This window comes from Mytilus californianus, unplaced genomic scaffold, assembly GCF_021869535.1.
Source record: "Mytilus californianus isolate M0D057914Y unplaced genomic scaffold, xbMytCali1.0.p SCAF_4, whole genome shotgun sequence".
Taxonomy (NCBI): domain Eukaryota; kingdom Metazoa; phylum Mollusca; class Bivalvia; order Mytilida; family Mytilidae; genus Mytilus; species Mytilus californianus.
In genome coordinates, this window is record NW_026262690.1 from 35,946,416 (window position 1) to 35,966,508 (window position 20,093).

The 20,093-nt window shown below is 33.0% G+C and overlaps 1 protein-coding gene across 2 annotated transcripts in view; it reads right to left on the reverse strand.

Annotated features, from left to right (window-relative positions):
* Positions 1–3,124: 3,124 nt before the first annotated feature.
* The window catches only part of LOC127698236 (thrombospondin-1-like), a 49,456-nt gene continuing 32,487 nt past the window's right edge, over positions 3,125–20,093 (reverse strand). For both annotated transcript variants that reach the window (XM_052201597.1, XM_052201598.1), the window contains exons 3-6: positions 9,026–9,211; positions 7,905–8,075; positions 7,115–7,285; positions 3,125–6,209 (exon numbers count right to left, since the gene is read on the reverse strand). In XM_052201597.1, the coding sequence (XP_052057557.1) occupies positions 6,124–6,209; positions 7,115–7,285; positions 7,905–8,075; positions 9,026–9,211 (614 nt within the window). In that variant the 3' untranslated portion in view covers positions 3,125–6,123. The remainder of the gene's footprint in view (positions 6,210–7,114; positions 7,286–7,904; positions 8,076–9,025; positions 9,212–20,093) is intronic.

Sequence of the window (20,093 nt, forward strand, 5' to 3'; positions counted from 1 at the left end):
TGAGAGCAACAGCATATCTAAGCTAAAGCAATAATCCACCACGTCCACAGCTTGCACAAGATGAAACATCTATCTCGTTATGGAAGGAGATACAGCAGCAAATTCTGGCGTACATACTTTTAATCCTTGTATCTATGACGAGTTTATTTACAGCGTTTCAGTTCAAGAGGTAGTATGTCCTTCTAATACTAAACATGATCAGCAACATCATTCGCCCGAAGTGATGCACACCCATTCCTAAAAGCACCTCGACTTAAAACATACAGGAATACAGGAATAGAAAGATAAAATCTGTTGTCCTTACTAATACATCAGTAATGAACGATCAGAAACAGCGGAAAACTGTTAAACGCTAAAAACAAATACAGAAAGAAGCAACACGCAGGAACAGAGGTGAAAATTTTTAACATTGGGATGATGAAGATGAATGCTTTTGCTTGGTCTGCATAAAACCATATTAGAACAGTAAACCCAAGGACATCTTGGATTCTGTGTGCTAGTTGTTGCACAGAATTGGCAAATGAAGAATGCACCAAGTTAGAAACAAAAACATTTATACGATAATGACTAGAGGGACGATGGTGTTTAAAACCGCTACCGTTGTTGTTAGTATTTTCAAAGTTGGATATGAGATACAAAAATTGAAATATTATACTTTCCTTTTAATCTTCACCAACGTCGAGAAAGGAAATGAATTACATAACTCTTAAAGAGATAGTAGAAAATCGAGAACAATATCGTGTCATTCGAGAAAGTAAGAAAAAAAGACAAAGAATGCACATTCCAGGTAAAATGCATGACAACGGGAAAATACAAACAAGATAGAAAACAAATTCAAACTTTTAGCTTGAATAGCCTGTCTAAACTTTAATGCTTGATTAAACTTTTCTGCTTCAGATTTAGCAAAAAACTACTTTAAAATAGTCCCATGCAATGCAATAAATCAAAATACAGACATTTCAGGATAATAGTAAAAAAACAATAGACTAGAAAAAAAGTATTATCAACAATATGAATGTCAAATCTCTGACATGGTACACAAACATTTAAGATAAAATGCAGTTTTGCCCATGTCAAAATGCTTGAGGAAAAAAAATATAGATTGAATATTTTGTTGCTGAGCTATTATACGTTTTTTTAGTTTAAAATATATGGTCAAAGACAAAAATAACAATCTAGAACGCAAAAATGTACATTTAAGGATGTAAACAGAAAACTGTTATTCCTGTATGCATATCGCAACTTGCCCTGCATACGGGGTATAGTCCGGCATGAGACCACACTCGTTAAGTCAATTAAGTCTCAATCAGTTGCCTAAGAGTATTCAAACCGTTCTCCCTTCTTCGCTAGATCTGCTGGAATTTGTTGGTTTGGATAAAAACCTGAAAAGTGTATCATTCGTTCCCTGTCTCCCCTACACACACATGTCTTTTATTCATATGTAATATGTAATAATATAACTTACAACAAAGTAAGAAGAATCTGACTCCTTAGCAACTAAGTGATAGTCAATAAACAACTGTTACATTCCTTCATTCACTTATTTATCAATCGAATCTATTGATCTAGCTGTCTATATGTCTATCCTTCCTTTACCCTAATCGCTTGATTAATGGCAGTTCAACGTTGTGTCTACAAAAAGTCTTGGTGGTGGCGTTAGTGCTTTTCAAAAAGCATTATTAACAGTCCGGGTAAAGGCGGACCACACAATCGTTAACTAAAACAATATTATATTATTCAGATAGAAATGAAAGCCACTTTGCTTGTTTCTGAATCCAAAGTTATTCATTTCATGTATAATTATATTGTTATGTGATGATTTATCTAAACTAAAATAAAGCCTTAGTAAAAAAAAATCTTTTAAAACAAAAAGGAATTTCCACATTGTCAACAAACATCATTATTGTTTGATACATTAAAAAAAACAATCTTTATTAACAGTTTATTATCTCATCGAACGGAAAATCAATCAATAAAGATTTCCTGACCTGTAACGCTCAATTTCAGCATGTTTTACTCAGTAAACCAATTTCAAGATTTTGTTTTCGTTTGGTTGAGCTGGATGTGTATAAATACGCAGCCACGTCAGGTCAAAGAATCATGTAAGGCGATAGTCATGTCCAACGCACGCTTTATAACCCCGGTAACTTGGCAGACCCACTATTTGCAGGACCCCACAATACGTTAACCAAGAAGGAACATTCAATCAATACATTAATAGAAATTTCCTGTTCCAGAAATACTCTTCAACTTAGCATTTGATTTGTCTTCCAAACTGTTTTGAATCGAGCGCCATTGGTGAGTCTTAGGTAGACGAAACACGTGTTTGTCATGCAATATCATTGATATATGTATTTTCTGAAAATTTGCTGTTTAAAAATGCTGTATGATTCGAAATACTAAGGGTTTTCTACCCTAGGCATATATTGTCTTAGTCGTATTTGACACAATTTTTCCGATTCGGTTTTAAAGCTTTATAACTTCGTATTTGATTTGGTCTTCGAAACAATTTGGATTCGTGCACCACTGATGAGTCTTTAAATATGTAGAAGAAACGTACCACATAGTATGCCTGATATCTTTGTTGAGTTTTTATATCATAAGAAATAATGCACTGTTGTTTCGTTCTACGTAGAAAACATATCGTTCTTACATGTTAAATGATTAGCAACTCGGAAAAGAAGCATTACTAAAATAATATTGTGGACTTCGGGTGAAATTAATTATTCTCGGTTTAGTAGGAGATATATTCTGAAAATGGCGTGTTATTCAATCAATATACAGATTCCATCAGGCAGTTATATACATATGTAATTATGATACACAATGCACTTCATATGCTACAAGTATGATCAGATTTCATGTTAACGAATCTAAAATGATTACTATGTTGTTATTTCAGGGTTTTCACTCCTGGATAATTTTAAAAAAAAAGTATTTGAAATAAGCACCCTAGAGTTGTTTGGAAGCCAAACATATTTAAAATTTACCATTTTTTTTTTCGTACATACTTATCTTAAAATGTATGCTTAAATGTAACGATTTACCTGTGGTGAATTGCCGTATTCGTCAAAACGCCAGCTGGCTAAATGGTTTTTATAAAGCTGCTTATTCAAGATATCAAAACATTTGATTTGATTTTATTATACGATCACAGATTGATGATGAACAAGTAACAACACAAAAAAAAATAACACAGTTCAGGAATGTTGTGTGCATTACACAATGGAACATCTTAATAATTCAAGAATTTATACAATAGAAGCATAACTGATGAGTGTTCCCCCGTTGTACATCTGAATGTAACAAAAATTGAATATAATGAAACAAATTAATTAAGACATTTTAAAATAATTTATATTTTCCTTACATGCTATAAGATACATGCAACCTTCACACAAAAATGATTTACATAATTGTGTTTCCAAAGTTAAAAAAAGAAAGAATAGACAAAGGGGCAAAACTGATAACTTTAGGTTAGTATGTTTTTTCTCGAAATAACTCAATTAAAAGGTTAATGAAATAATCTTATTAATACACTTGACAATACAATGTAGGTCTTGCAAGCAGATGTAGTAATTAAAGCAATTCGATTTTCATATTTTCTTTTAAAATGAAAAAGAGAAACGATATATTTGTTCTGAAAATTGTTAAGTAAACCACGAATATATTTCAAATGTTTAAACATTTCATAAAAATACTCACATTATCGAATGACAATGGTGTTTCAAAACGAAAAGAAAGAATGGAAAAAGAGAGAATTTTTGCCTCATAGTTTATAGAAATAGAAAGATGGAAAAAGTAACTTAAATGCTCTTAATTCGTTAATAGTAATTGTTATGTTTTTTTTCTAGACAGGTATTTTGTAACAGACTTTAGTATAGTTATATTTTCGCGCGTTTCGAAAAATAAAGAGCGAAAACTGTACATGGTTGCTACGGTTAATATGCGTACGGTCCAATTAGAGAGGTCGAAATCGATCCGGGTATTAGGCAATGCCCTATGCGAATTGTTTGTATCTTTCAAGCCATCATTTGTAAAGGAAATACAAAAAAAAAATAACAGGGTTTTGTCGACAAATTGATAGTTTGTCGTTGTATGTTTGCATGTACTCAGCCTAGTATGTTTTAGTACCCATAGTGTGCAACTTATACATAAAAAAGCCGACCGTGGATTTTTTGTACATGCAACTAAATACTAGAAACGGTATCTAATGTGGAAAATTTTTCACTTTTATATTATAAGCTAAATAGAGGTATGAATGTTTTGTATGAATGAAAATAGCACAGAATACGTTTAATAACTTCATTTTATATTGGCACCTCTAATAACATTGTGTAACAAAGTTCTTTTGAAATGATAAATACAACCTGAAATTTCAGGATATTGCATTTGTCGATGAATATTAATTTTGTAATAATAAATCTAACAGTATTACACAAAGAAATCCTTTTTAGCTTTTGCATGCAACACTCATATTTTAGTTCATATTTCTTAGGGAAAAACGGGGAATCAATTTATGTTCTTTTTCCCATAATAAGAACGATAGGCAAATGACTCGATTAACAATTTGCATTGTGACGCCAGTTTGCTTTAAAGGTTCGTGTTTTTATTTTACATGGTCTACCACTTGGCACTAATTTCATAATTAAATATCAACAATATTCAGAATGCAATTTAAAGAAGATTCGGAAATATTGATGTTAAATTTTGATCACAAAAATAATCGTCTTTAACTTGTATTCAAATCCTAATATCTTTGAACCAGAAACAAAATCTTGTTTAATATTTAACATTTCAAATAAAACATCGATGTTATCCCTTGAATAAATCGAAATTTAAATAGTTCAGAATTTAATTAATGGAAGAAGGGAATGTATTAAAAAAAATATCTTGATTGATATCTAAAATTTCAAACTAAACATATCCCTTGAATTAATACGAAATTTAAACAGTTAAAAATTAGATAAATGGAAGAAGTGGATTTGTTCAAACAAAACTTGTGCATATTTTCTTTTACAAAAATGTACATCTACTATTTCTTATTTATTTATATATATATATATATATATATATATATATATATATTTATATATAGTATACAAAGTATAGAGTAAAAAATATTGTGTGATTTTATAGCATTCTCAATCAACTTCAGTACATTAACACTTTCATGAGAACTGCAATGAAACAATTTCTTCTTATTAAAGTAGACAAACACGCCCAGATTATTGTAGCGAAAACACTAAATAACAGTCCGTAAGATTAGTTTCTCAAATTCGGCACGTTGATGTCATGATGAAGAGCAGACCAATATTTGTTTTTCTTCAAAACACTTTTCCGTGTACCTAACACCAGAGGGGCAGAACATATCGTTTTTGAGGAAAGAACATATTTGAACAAGCCTGAAAACATACACTCTTTCATCAGCGAAAGATAGAAATTCTTTTGTTTTAAATAGATTCCAATTTCTCATGAAATGTTTTGGCAAGATAAAAAACGGACTCTTGAAAGAACCCACAAAGCTTTTTTAAAAACACAAATAATTCTGTGTTAATCTTATCGTATCTTGGAATCATGCCGAAAATAAAGTTTGATTTATTCGCTATATGACACAGTTTTAACACTGCTAAAACAAAAGTTTGGCTATTGAACGACAATCGATTTTGCGATATACTTCATTTCTCAATGATCTTGCAAAGGATAGTATGATGCAACAGGATTCAATTTGTTATATGAGGAGCGTTTAAAAATGACAAGACATTCGGAAGCGCATTAAAACGACACTGCTATGTACATCATGTGCTTTGCAAATTAGTCAAATGTGTATTTTATAAACGTGACTTATATTACAAATGATACTGTTTCTGATTCAGTTTGAGTCAGACTAGAAACTACTGCATGGTAAGACCATTTAGAAGTTTCCCATAGTCGTTTAATCTGTTAGCACATACCGAGCTTAGTGGAATATTTTATCTCATTGCATCCATTATTGCTTGAATGTGCCATGTTTAAAATGCATTAATGTGATGACTGCATATATATCACCCGTGAACACAGAAAAAGGTAAATTCTATCACAGTTTGCATATCAACTTGTTTCCTATAGTTCACGACCTTTGCGTCATACCGGATGATTTGTTGTTACAATAACAGATAGAGTTGCTATCACAATCATTAAAATGTTCATTGCTATATTTTGTTGGTTTCCTGAAAAGATAAGAATATATAATATATAGGAACCACAGAAGGCATTTAAACTGGATGATATATAGATATAAGAGGATGTGGTATGAGTGCCAATGAGAAAACTCTCCATCCAAGTCAAAATTTACAAAAGTAAACCATTATAGGTCACAGTACGGTCTTCAACACGGATATCTATAAAAGATCACACCAGTGATTTCATGTAGTCATAAGTGCACTTTTTAATTTGCAATTAATCCCGGAACGTCTGTAGTGTAATGTTCGGGACAAGTTTGTATATTGATATCTTATCCTTTGTTTCGACTTATCCGTAAAGTTAAATTCCTTTTTATTTCAACAACTTTATTATGAATATTCATTTATATTATTAATCGAATAGTTTAAGGACTTGTGATTCGTTAAAAAACTTGATCACATGTACATCTGTATTTACTGAGTTTGTGTTTAGCTTTTCGTAGGTCAAAAACAGCATATTACACATGGCATACAGCGTGTTACTAAAACTACATTCTAGAAATCCCCAATTTTAAATTGTTCTTGCAATAGTTGTTGATTGATAATATAACAATTATATTCTTTGTATGAGGTCGATACGCTTCTCTTAGTTTTTATTCAGTGGTGGTGGAAGCCGGACTAGCCGGAGAAAACCACCGACCTTCTGTAGAATTACCGACAATACCAGTCAACTAAGATTGGATTCAAGCTGAAGTCTGTGACAGTTTCATTTCATACGCGCAATTGTTTTTTTACTATAGTATGTAGACTCTTAAATATTTAAATAGCACATTATTTCACCAGCTTTCCCATTTTGAACCAAGAGCAATACTATACAAGGAAATTTTAGCTCTCTTCGTAATAAAAATTGAACGCATGTCCCTCTAGCTTCCAAATTTTCAATTGAATCTTACCACTACTATTTAAGCTGTTAAACTTTCGACATTCGTCGGGCAATTCGTCACTTCCATCGTGGCATTGTAGTGTGTTATCACAATGAAACACTTCCGGTATACAGTGTCTCTGGCTTTTACAGATAAAGGTTGTATCGTTGCATACTGACATATCAAAGTTATCTGGAAGTACTGAAATTAAAATCGTTTTAAAACTTTTAATTTTCGATTTTTGCATTTATGAGAGTGAGTATTACTGCTATACTAAAACTATAAATAGATCGAAATGAACAATGAACTTCCAAGTAAATTTCAGATTTAGGTGTTAAACTATTATTAGTATTATATTGGTAACACGCGATATATATATCGGGAAATGTACAGGTTTAAATGATAATAAGACAGAGCTGTGTGTGTCTTTCATATTTAGAATGAAAATGAAATGATCTTCAAATTATGGGCATGCTGGGCATTTGTTTTACTCCTTGCCTTTGATCAATCAATTAAATATCTGTTTTAAAGAGAGGCGAGAGATACCAAAGAGATATTTAAAATCATAAGTCGTAAACGAACCGACAACGCCATGGTAAAACACGGAAAACGACAAAAAGACCAACAACAGTATACAAAAAAAAACATATAAAACTATAGAATGAGCACCACGAACCCAACCCATATCCGGGGGTGATCCCAGCTCCGGAAGGATAAGAAAATCTGAGCTCCACATATGGCATCCGACATGTTGCTCGTATAAAATGTTTTATATGTTTCATACGAAAAAATATATGGTACAAGTACTACTAAAACGTACCTGGACAAACAATGACATTGCACTGTTTTTCCTCACGCGGAAATCCCTCACATTGTCTACCGTTTGAGGACGGCGCAGGTGCCAAACATAATCGAGTACGTGTACTAGTTCCGCCTCCACACATTCTAGTGCAGTCACTCCATGCGGTCCACATTGTCCAACCGCCATCAACTAAAATCGTATAAAATTGTTTTTCTAATTTCAGATTGATTTCTTTTGAATTGTGTTAAAATTGGTTCAAATATTTGATTGAAAAAACACGCTACCGTAAATTATAATGATCAGGGTCCTCTAATATTTTCCTGGTCATTTTTAAAGACTTCAACTATTAAACCAGGTCATAGGTAAACTAAAAAATGCATTTGTCAATATGAAGACGCCATTTCTCAGTGAATGGCACATGCATGATGAAAAACCCAAATATGGAAATGGACATTATTCAAGGAATCTTAAAACAACATAATGCGTATACTGTTATGTGTATCACAGATATTTTCGCGCAAATTATGACAGTATTTGTTAGATTTATTTACCTGTTATAATCTGTAAATTGTGGATATTACCCGACTTGAACTTGCAGTACTGAGGTAAGATCATTATGTTTTGTGTTGAATGTTAGTTGTTGCTTGATATGAAGACGGCAATAAAAGTGCTTTTCTAAATGATTGAAAATGATAATAACACTTCCTAAATTTCGTTCGTCCGAAGCGCTTTTCTTGATTTACCTTCACCAGGAACGCTTGAACCTTCATATTTCAAAGCCTGGGATACATTAATACATAGAAACGTTAGAAGCTTTATGACCAAAAGGAACCTAACGGAATATCCAAATATTCTTAGGTCAACTTCGTTTCCTAATTTAATAACCGGGAATTTAAAATAGCTTTCATAAATCATGTCAGTGCCGAAGCATGAATACACTATTTATACTCCGGGGACTAATAGCCCACCCGCAGCGGTATCGACCCAGTGCTAGTCAATGGCAATAACACTTTATAAAAATCTTGTGTCCGAAGAGCTTTTCTGGATTTACCTCTAACGACCAATATCGAATATCCCTATGTTGCTGTTCGCTTGTCACGCAAGCATTTAATGTATCACTATTTAACATGCTTACATACCAGGACATGATATTTTTGTCCAGCATTCTACAATCATACTGTATGTGTAGTTTGATACTTGTCCATTTTTATAAATCCAGTTTTTATTCCGATGTATCGATCCGTATCCACACGTGACAGAGCACTGTGACCAATCTCCCCAATTTCCCCATTCACCGTAGTCTTCAGAAATGGTTGCAAATATTACTGAAATATAAAAAAAAAACATACCAATTTAACGAAATAGCGTTCTTTTCAACCTGTACAAGTATCTGTTAGAAGAAAGAAAAGTCTAATTACTATATATATATAAAAAAATTAATTTTCGCGAACCATTCAGGTCACGGAAATTCCATTTTTTGCCATCAGTAAGGAGAGTTGTACAAATAATGTGAATACACAGAACCCCGATCCAATTCATCTTTTGCTAAAAATATTTATCATTTTCTGTTTTATATCTCCTAACATCATTCCATTTTTCTCTAATTTCGATTAAAATATGCCAAAACCTGCAGTAAAAATAGATGTATGCCCCAAATAAACATTCCCCGATTGGTTGAACTACTATGGCGTCGATGTAAAGCAACGAAAGCCTCGATGTAAAGCAACGCAAGCCTCGATGTAAAGCACACGCTTCCCAAGAGTAAGGGGAGTTGTACAAATAATGTGAATTCACAGACCCCCGATCCAATTTATCTTTTGCTAAAAGTGTTCATCATTTTCTGTTCTGTATCTACCAACAACATTCCATTTTTCTATAATCCCGATTTAAACATGTCGAAACCTGCAGTAAAAATAGATGTATGCCCCAAGTAAACATTCCCCGATTGGTTGAAAAGCTGTGGCCTCGATCTAAAGCAACGCAAGTACACGCAAAAATTTCCGTTGAAATGTTGAACTTCGACCACGAGCCGATTCACATAGAGATTTTCTTGCGCTCAAATGTAATTCTAAGTGAAGTATACTGGTAAAGTAAAATTATGTTCTTTTACAGAAATATTTACACATTTTATTATTAATGTATTGTCATGCTTCTGCATATTTACGCTGAGCTTTAGTTAAATATAATTCTATACAAATTTTGTTACGTCAAGCATTAAGAGTAAGAATATATTTCGCGCCAAAACAAGAAAATAATCTGTGTCACCAAATAAGTTTATCAGCATCTTTCTGAAATTTTCCAACAGAAAATAGCGTTAATTATAGAGAAATTTTGGTGAGTATTACTTATTAATGTTAAGGTTCTCCAGAGGTGGTTCTCTACACCTTCTTGGCGGTCAATTTAATCCCATTTATCAATTATCCCCGATGGCGATGACACCCAGTCGATTTGTCATGAGTGTTATCATCTATTTGATGAAATAACTTCTTCATAAACTGTACATGCAATATTTTTGTAGTTTTTGATAACCGTGCACATTCCTATTGCATGTCCGCAAGATAAATGGGTTATGCATTTGTGAATTGTGTAAGTACAGTAATATTGTGTGATAAAAATTTGTGACGGTCAGTGCGTGATCACGTGACATTATTATTTGTAAACAAACGGGCTCCCCATGTAACACGTGTCGGAACTAACCATACAAGGTGCAATCAATCTTTTATTTCACTATTTGATGGTATTTCTGTGTCTGTTTGTAGGTTTTGCAGATCAGATCATCGACAGATGTCATAGTGTAGTTTCATAGGTAAAAAAGTACCATGATTGTTCCTGTTCAGTAGTTGTGAATTTTTTTTATAGAATTAGAAGGTAATTCTGCATTAGTCATTATTTGAATTAAGTCTGAAAAAAAATGACTCAACTCTCTGTGTAATTTTTCCCCAATTTTTGAAACATGCATAATTTAAAGAGCATTTGCTTCCCTTGAACCCTCCCCCCCCTTACAAATTGCCCAAAACTCATACTCATAGTCCGAGATTACTCACGGGGTCCAACATCTGTTTTTGCGATTCCGGCATTTTAACTCTTTATTTTCAAATTGAACACACTCGGCCATTCAGCTTATTTGCATCATAAATGAACGAGGTGTTAGATTATGTTTTCCTATTGAATAAGGGTCATTTTCATAAATCAGCTCTCATACATGCAATGCATTGTAAATTACTTTTTCTGTTGGTCATGTCACAATCTTTTAAAGTTAAAGTAAAAATGCCAGTATTGATGTGTCGATGTGAAAACTGTCCAAATATGAGAAAATAGCGGGTGGCAGGTCGATTAAACTTACTTTAATGAAGAGAAAAATGAACTAATTGAGGCTCGATTTATATAGATTATGTTTTCCTATGGAATATGGGTCATTTGCATAAATCAGTTCCCATAATGTTGGTCATGTGACATTCTTATAAAGTGAAAGTTAAAATGAGGGTGGTAATGGGGGTACCTTCATGACGAATAACGGTAAAAAATCCTGCCAAATGACGTTAACGGTAATTTTTGGTGCATGACGATAAAATACTTTCTTCAAGACGATAAAAAAATAGATTTTGACGAAATCACATTATTTTTTCCCCAAAAATAACGGTAACGATAATTATTTGAGACCTCTGACGAATCACGATAAGGATATGTTGACGAATCACGGTAAAATGTTAACCAATTTGATGCTAACGGTAACCGAAAATGACTGTTTGACGCCTGACGGTAAAGGGCATTCATACCCTCTAAAATGCCAGTATTGATGGGTCAATGTGAAAACTGTCCATATATGAGAAGATAACGGGTGGCAGGTTGATCAAACTTACTTAAATGAAGAGAAAAATGAATAAATTGAGGCTTGATTTATATGAATCCAGTCGCCTCCACTTCGGAGAGGCAAATATCATCTATCTGATATGGGACCAGCTGAAGTCCCACTGCCCTAGCTGGTGTCGCAAAACAATCGTTGGAGGTTAAAGTAATCTCCAACTACTAAACTCAATTCCAATGACAAAAATGCCCTAATCTTAAATTGAAAGCATTGGAAAAGTAAACTGTAAACTATTATTTTGACAATGACCACAATTTGTTTTAGTTCAATGTACATGTAATAATATGCGGGATAATACATGAACTTAATAATACTGCCTCAAGGTTATACAGGTTTGTCAATGTAAAAATTAAATAATTTGTTTGCTAACTTAGGGAGCTGCCATTTGATTTTTAGGGGGGGGGGGGGTCTAGGATGAAATTTGAAAAAAAGGCAGGATGACAATTTATGTAAACAAGTCGGGATAAACTAATAGAAAAAAAGGCAGGACAAAAAAGAGTGAAAAATGAAAAGGCAGGACAGATTACATCTAGAACTAAAAAAAAATGCAGGAAAAAAAATTTTCATCCTAGCCCTCCCCCCCCCCTTTTTCCCCCATAAAAATGGAAAGGAAGCTCCCTTATAGTGTTTCCTTCAGAGGGTGTTGGCCTGGAATGGTACCCTGCAGTTTTCATACGCCTATTCATGAGAAATATTATGGTATGCCTTTGTCCGTCTGTCTGCCCTGATCTGTCTGTTTCTAGCATGTTGTTCACTAACTCAGTAATATTTTCACCAATTTGCATGAAACTCTGGTGAATTGATTATATCTACTGACGTGAGCTCCCTTTTAGATTTTTAGGAATTTTATAATATACATTTTCAAAATGTGAGGTTTTATTCATTAAAAAAGGGGGATTTTCATGTTAACGCCCATTAACTCTAAAAATGCTTTGTTCACCAACTCTTCAACGCTCTCACCAATTTGCATGAAACTGTTGTGAATTGATTATTTTATAAATTTTAGGTTTCCCGTTTCAGAGTTATATGGGATTGTATTTATGTATTGATGTGAGCTCCCTTTAGATTGTCTTGGAATTTTAAAATTTACATTATCCAGTTACAATGTAAGGGGTTTTATTCATTCAAAAAGGGGGATTTCCATGTTTTCGGACATTAACTCGAAAATGCTTTAAGCAGTTGTTATTTGTCATGAAACTTTGGTTAATTGTTTATATATATCTATTGATGCAAGCTCACTTTCAATTTAATAAATTGTGGGATTTTATTCGTAAAAAAGGATGGCTTTCCCAGTTTGCAGATTAAATTCAAAAGTTTGTACATGCACTTCTCTGGCATGTTTCAGTAAATGTGTAAATTATAACTGACATAACTAACTTTGACAATGACCACATATTTTTAAGTTCAATGTACATGAAATATACAAGGTAATGCATGTAGACTCGATACTGCTGCAAGGTTATACAGGGTTGTCAATGAAAAAAAAAAATTTGTTTGCCAACTTAAGTGTTTCTTTCAGAAGGTTTTGATGTGGTATGACACCCTGTCATTTTTATATGCCCGTTTACGGTACGTACTATGGTATACCGTTGTCTGTCGTCAACATGTCGGACATTAACTCAAAACCGCTTTAACCAATTTGCATAAAACTTTGGTGAATTGTTTATATCTATTGACATGTACTCCCTTTCGTTTTTTATAAATTTTAGATTTTACGTTTCTGAGTTATGGGGTTTTATTCATTAAAAAAAGGGGGATTTTCCAGTTTTCAGACAATAAAAGCTTTCACTAACTTGCAAGAAATTGTGGTGAATTGTTTATATCTATTGACATGAGTTCCCTTTCGATTTTTATATATTTAAGATTTTACATTTCTGAGTTGCAGGGTTTTATTCATGAAAAAAGGGGGGATTTTCCAGTTTCGGACAAAAATCAAAAATGCTTTCAGCAGTTCGTATGAAACTTTGGTGAATTGTTTATATCTATATTGATGTAAGCTCCGTTTAAAATTTTATAAATTTTACATTTTACATTTCTGAGTTATGGGGTTTTATTCATTAAAAAAGGGGTGATTTTCCAGTTTTCGGACAATAGCTCAAAAATGCTGTCAGCAATTCTCATGAAACTTAAGTGAATTGTTTATATCTATTGATGCAAGCTCCCTTTACAGTTTCATAAATTTCTAATATGACTGGGAATTAATTGAACTTTATTTGTTTATAGTCTGACGACAGATTTACTAAGTATTGCGCAACAGCACAGTGTATTGCACAACAGCAAGAAATCTTTAATTTCATCACGTTCTAATGAAGTAACAAGCTTATTTTGCCGAAAGTTAGAATGATATGATCTACAATTGAGTAACAAGTATCAGAAGTGATTAAAAAATTGTCTTTATGAAAATAACATGCAACCAACTTTAAAATCAATGCTTTAAGGTTCATGTGGACCCTTTGGTTTAAATGGCTGCATTTTCACCTCAAAATTTACTCTGTTTACAGACAAACCTGTGTATCTGGAAAAGTTTTTAGGCATAGCATGCCCTAGATAAATAAAATTCAAATATATAATCTATGTTTGAGAAAATTAGAAAAATAACAGGATTTTGCCGTGCACTTTTTTTCATTCCTCCAGAAGGTGCCAAAATAAACTAAGTTGGGAAAGAGGTTTGAGAACTTCCCCACAGGTAATAATTGAAGTGAACTGTATTGATTGAAATGGACAATAGGTGGACAATAGATACGTGACAATAATTGGTGATTTAAACTGTGTACCTGAGTGGACCATATCAAGTGAAACTCAACTGTTTGTTAATTTTATCATCTTCTGCAGGGACGAAAAAAAGTGCACTGCAAAATTCAGTTAAGTTTTAAATTTTCTAAAACATACAATGCATTTGAATTTTATTTATCTAGGGCATGCTATGCTTTAAAACTTTACCAGATACACAGGTTTGTCTGTACACAGAGTAGATTTTGAAGTGAAAACACAGCCATTTTAGCTATAGGGTCCACATGAACCTTAACCCTCCTAAAGAAAATAAATTGTTTACGTCTTTGAATTTCTTTACTTTCAAATGAAAAATTGCTGTTTCATTGACTTGGTAAATGTTGAATATTGCCGATGACGAAAGCGACTGAAAGCGAGTATCGTAAACAACAGGGCGACTAGATTTCGCTTTTGAAGGTCAGTCAAAGCGAAGTTGCGACCGGGAAAGCGACTTTGTCGCCCCAGTAGCATGGTAACGTGAGCCCTGCACAATGCTTATTACTTTAATACACAGTCCTGTAATATTTTTTATTCTACTTTGAATATTGCCTGCTTATTTCAGCAACTATTCTTACAAAACAATCCTCTATTTATCCTAGGTGTTGCACTCAGTATTGTTGATTATATTTATATGTATATGTAGTAAAGTGAATGCAACCCCCTTTTTGAAGGTAAGTAACAGTTAACAAACTTTATCACTTGTCAGTAGTTTAGAATGGTTTAAAAAAAGATCTAATAAATGTTACATGCATTATGCCTTCCTCTCAAAAAGTTTGCATGTGTTTTAAAGTGGTTATTTAGCAATTTTTTCCCTCAGTATTAACATTAATTTGGAAGTAAGTTAAAGGATTTCAGTTAACCAAAATTATTTCACGCCTAATTTATATAAACAAATCCCACGTCGATATATAACATGTACAACAATCAAACATCAACCCACGCCAAACTGGATGTAATTGAAAGACATCTAGAGGTCAATATACAGTCTCGAACAAAATACAAAATGAGGAAAAATATAGCGAATTTTTGAGAATTAATATTGCATGTATATTTGCAATATTTAAAATGCATAGTTTAAAATCTTTTGAGTTTTAGGTACCATTTTAGAAAACTGGGATTTCATTGCAGCTAGTCTATTAGATAACATCTTATAGTTTTGAATGTTTCTTCATCAGTTAACTAAAATTAGGTGGAGGTATGTTCTTATTTCTGACAGAGGGGTACTCAACCTATATCAATTTGTGCATGAAGCGATTGATAGTTGCTAGATACTGAAGGAGTGGTTTCATCTTTGTCGTCTTCACGACGATTTAAAGAAAATATGGCATACTTCAGGCTGCTGTCGAATTGTTGAACCACTGATATTGGTTCCATAAAGTCAGTCTCAAAAGATTCTGTATCCGATTTGTTTGAGACAGAAACGGTTATCGTGTTGGTTTTATGAATATCCGCTGCATCATCGTCAATGATATCATCGAAGACATCATTCCGTGTGCAATTCTGCCTGAATCAGTATAAACAGTTTACTTTGAAACTTTTCTGTGTATTATTTGTCTTAAAATTGACAGAAGACGACAGAATAAAGTACTCCTCCATGACTTCGTGGATACCTGTAAACAATCTCCATGTGCTTTACCATTAAAGGGTCCGATGAACGCTTGACAGGAAGGGAAGAAAAACCTAACTTCAAACATGTAATTAACCTAGACTTGGAATCAATTCTGGACACGGCCCGAAATTCCGGATCGAGTCGATAGAAGTATTAAAAATAATTTCTTCAAATTAAAAGCAATAAAATGTTCACAGTCGGGCGGATTTTCGAAGGTCGGTCGGTAAACTGCAAACAAACAATATTTTAATTTAAGCCCCAGCCGTATCGGAGGGGGCATCAAGTTTTATCCTTGTCCGTCTGTACGTATGTACGTCCCAAAATTGGTTTCCGTTCTCTAACTTTAGTTTGCCTCAACCAAATGTTATGAAAATTATACACAATGCTTATTACCACAAAACACACATCAAGTTTGAATTTTGGTGGCGTCACTTTTACCGTTCTATAGTTATGCCCTTTACAAATGGAAAATTGCTGAATTTATCATTTCCGTTCTCTAACTTTAGTTTGCCTCAACCAAATGTTATGAAACTTATACACAATGCTCATTACCACAAAACACAGATCCAGTTTGAATTTTGGTGGCGTCACTTTTACCGTTCTAGAGTTATGCTCCTTTACAAATGGAAAAATTGCTGAATTTTTCGTTTCTGTTCTCTAACTTTAGTTTGCCTCAACCAACTGTTATGAAACTTATACACAATGCTTATTACCACAAAACACAGATCAAGTATGAATTTTGGTGGCGTCACTTTTACCGGTCTAGACTTATGCCCCTTTACAAATGGAAAAATTGCTGAATTTTTCATTTCCATTCTCTAATTTTAGTTTGCCTCAACCAAATGTTATGAAACTTATACACAATGCTTATTACCACAAAACACAGATCAAGTTTGAATTTGGTGGCGTCACCCTTAACCATTCTAGAGTTATGCCCCTTAAGAAATGGAAAAATTTCAAAATTTTTATTCTCTTCTAAATATCATGTAATTTTTTAATTGGAGTTATCTTCCTTTGTCCATGATTATAGTTGAATCAGATACAATCAATGCTTTATACAATGCAATGTTTAATTTTGACTTCCACTGATAAAACACAAATCAAGTTGAATTTGGGTAGTGTCAGTTTAATCATTATTGAGTTGTGCCCCTTTATAAATTGAAAGATTGCAAAATTTTTAGTTTCCATTCTGTAACTTAAGTTTGCCCCAACCAAACATTATGAAACCTTTACACAATATTCATTACCACAAAACTAAGATCAAGTACAAATTTTTTGTTTCCGTTTTCTAACTTTAGTTTGCTTCAACCAAATGTTATGAAACTTATACACAATGCTTATTACTTCATAATACAGATTAAGTACGAAATTTGGTGGCAACACTTTTACCATTCTTGATTTTTTGTCCCTTTATAAACATAAAAATTGCTGAATTTTTCGTTTCCGTTCTCTAACTTCCAAATGTTATAAAACTTATACACATACACAACCGTTCTAGAGTTATAATTATTTATTGCGTGTTTACAAATAGAAATTGCTGAATTTTTAGTTTCTGTTCTCTACTTAAGTTAGCCTCAACCAAATGTTATGAGACTTGCACACAATGCTTATTACCACAAAACTAGGATCAAGTTCAAATTTGGGTAGCGTCACTTTTACCACTTCAGTTATGTCCCTTTATAACTGTATGATATGCAAGTGGGGGCATCATCTGTGTCCACATGTGGACACTATCCACATTTTTTTTTTACATCTGTACTGCCTACTGGTGACTCAGTTCTGAGTGTAAATGGTCATTCAGTATGTTTAGAAAAAGACCAGAATTTATAAGGCCTATCTGGCCTAATTGATTTCTAAAATATATTTCATTGTACATGTTCAACATTTATCATTCATTTGTTTATTTCTTAATTTGTGTGAATTAACAGTAAATGTTAGTTACTTCACTTTCATACCATAACAAAACTGCCTTACTGTATTGGTATCACTTATATTTGTATCCATATAACAAAAAAACTGAAAAGAGAATACTTTTGCAATAGCTTTTTCATATTGAATACTAAAACTTTTTAGATATTTAGACATATTAAGTAGATGCTCATAATATCCACTTGACAATTTATCATATGACTTCTGTAGTTAGTTATGAGTCTTTGAAGCATGCTCACAAAGGTTCTTTTGTTGATATCATTTTCATACTGGTCAAAACTTTTTTTTTGCTTTGAACAGCTTTGGAGGAGATATTTTCAAAGAATTAATAAAAAATAACACAGAAATTCACTTTCTAGCTCATCTAGCCCCAATCATCATGTCAGGCATTGTCATTACTAAAAAACATTAAATGTCTTCTAAACTGAGAAACAATTTCCACATTTAACCGAAATCTTTTACTTATGATACTGACTATCCCCCACAAAGTATTATAAATAGAACCATACAAATAGTAAGCAAATACATGTTCTCAGATACCATCTCCCATATAAAAAAAATCACATTAAGAAAAAAATTAACCTATTATGTGTTCCTCTCCTAGCTACAAAATGTATCCAAACAAAGAAGTGGAACATATATATTCTACCATAATCATTTGGTAATTAATGCAATTAGTATCTGTTGAACATAAAAAACTAAATATTTCATAAACAACACCCCTAATGCTCATGTTGGTTGTCATTGTGCAACACAGTTAATACATAGAAAACATAAAACATAGAACTTTTGTCATATAAAACACTGTCAAACATCCAATCATACTGTCCACACTGATCTGTGTCCACACTTGTAATAAAAACAAGAAATTCATCTTTTCAAGATGTTGACCACAGCGGTTACTAATATAATCAGAATTAAAAACATCAAATTCAGCCATGTTTGTTGATTTTTTGTTTACCATTTCTTCTTATGTATATATGATTGTGTGCAGTATACTTGATGAAAATTAATCTAGTAACTGGTAGATGTTTTTTAATGTCATAAGGTTGTTATCTCAGTCATTGATTTATTGTTGGTGTTTAACGCCACTTTAAAGCACTATTGGCTATATCATGGCGGAAAGTTTTTTTATTGATGGAGGAAGCCGGAGTGCTCGGAGTGAACCAACGAACTTCGGCAGGAGAGTCAATTAAGATTGGAGTCGAACACATCCACCACGTGCAAGGTTCGAACTCACAAACTCAGAGTTGACAGGGTAGTGACGTATTAGATGAACCAATTAGACCACTTGGAGGCCCTCTGTCTCATTGACGTCTATCCCGCATCTTCTTTTATTTATAAGGTATCATACTACTACTGTGGTGGAACTGAACGAGTGGACTGTCAGTCCCTGTGGGTGCACATACGTTTGTACGACACAACTTTAATTTGCATAATATTCAATTGTCTAAATAGCATAGTTTATGGTAATTGGTCACGGAGTATATAGTAAATGAACAAGAAGGCCAAGCAAGGGCCGCTGCAACCCTGAAACTGAAGTGTATTGCTTACCTCGCATTTTTGCATTAAATTGATACAATACTGAATCAATGTAATAAGAGTACTTCTGATAGTTCAATGGAAATATAACAAGAGGCTGTCAGAGTGACAGCAAACCGGATTTTCCTGCAGAGGTCGAACCCTGAACAGTTGAGCAAGTATTGACACAACATTTAAGCTTAAAACAGCTCTGAATTTGGATTGTGATTGAATATTTAACACAGTATAGGTTTGTGACACAAAATGAATGTGGTCAAAGAGCTGAAAAATTTGTGAAATCGGAAATTTACCTATTATGGTGCAATATCCAAAATCTAATAACATTGTTATCATAAGCATATCAAAGAACCCCAAGAATTCAATTTTTGAATTGTTGATGAAATTAAACAAAAGTTTAATTTAGGACCCTTTGGACCTCAATGGGGTATTAACTAATAATTAATGATGAAAATAAATACAGGTTTAGATTCAGCTTTTCAAAGAACCCTATATA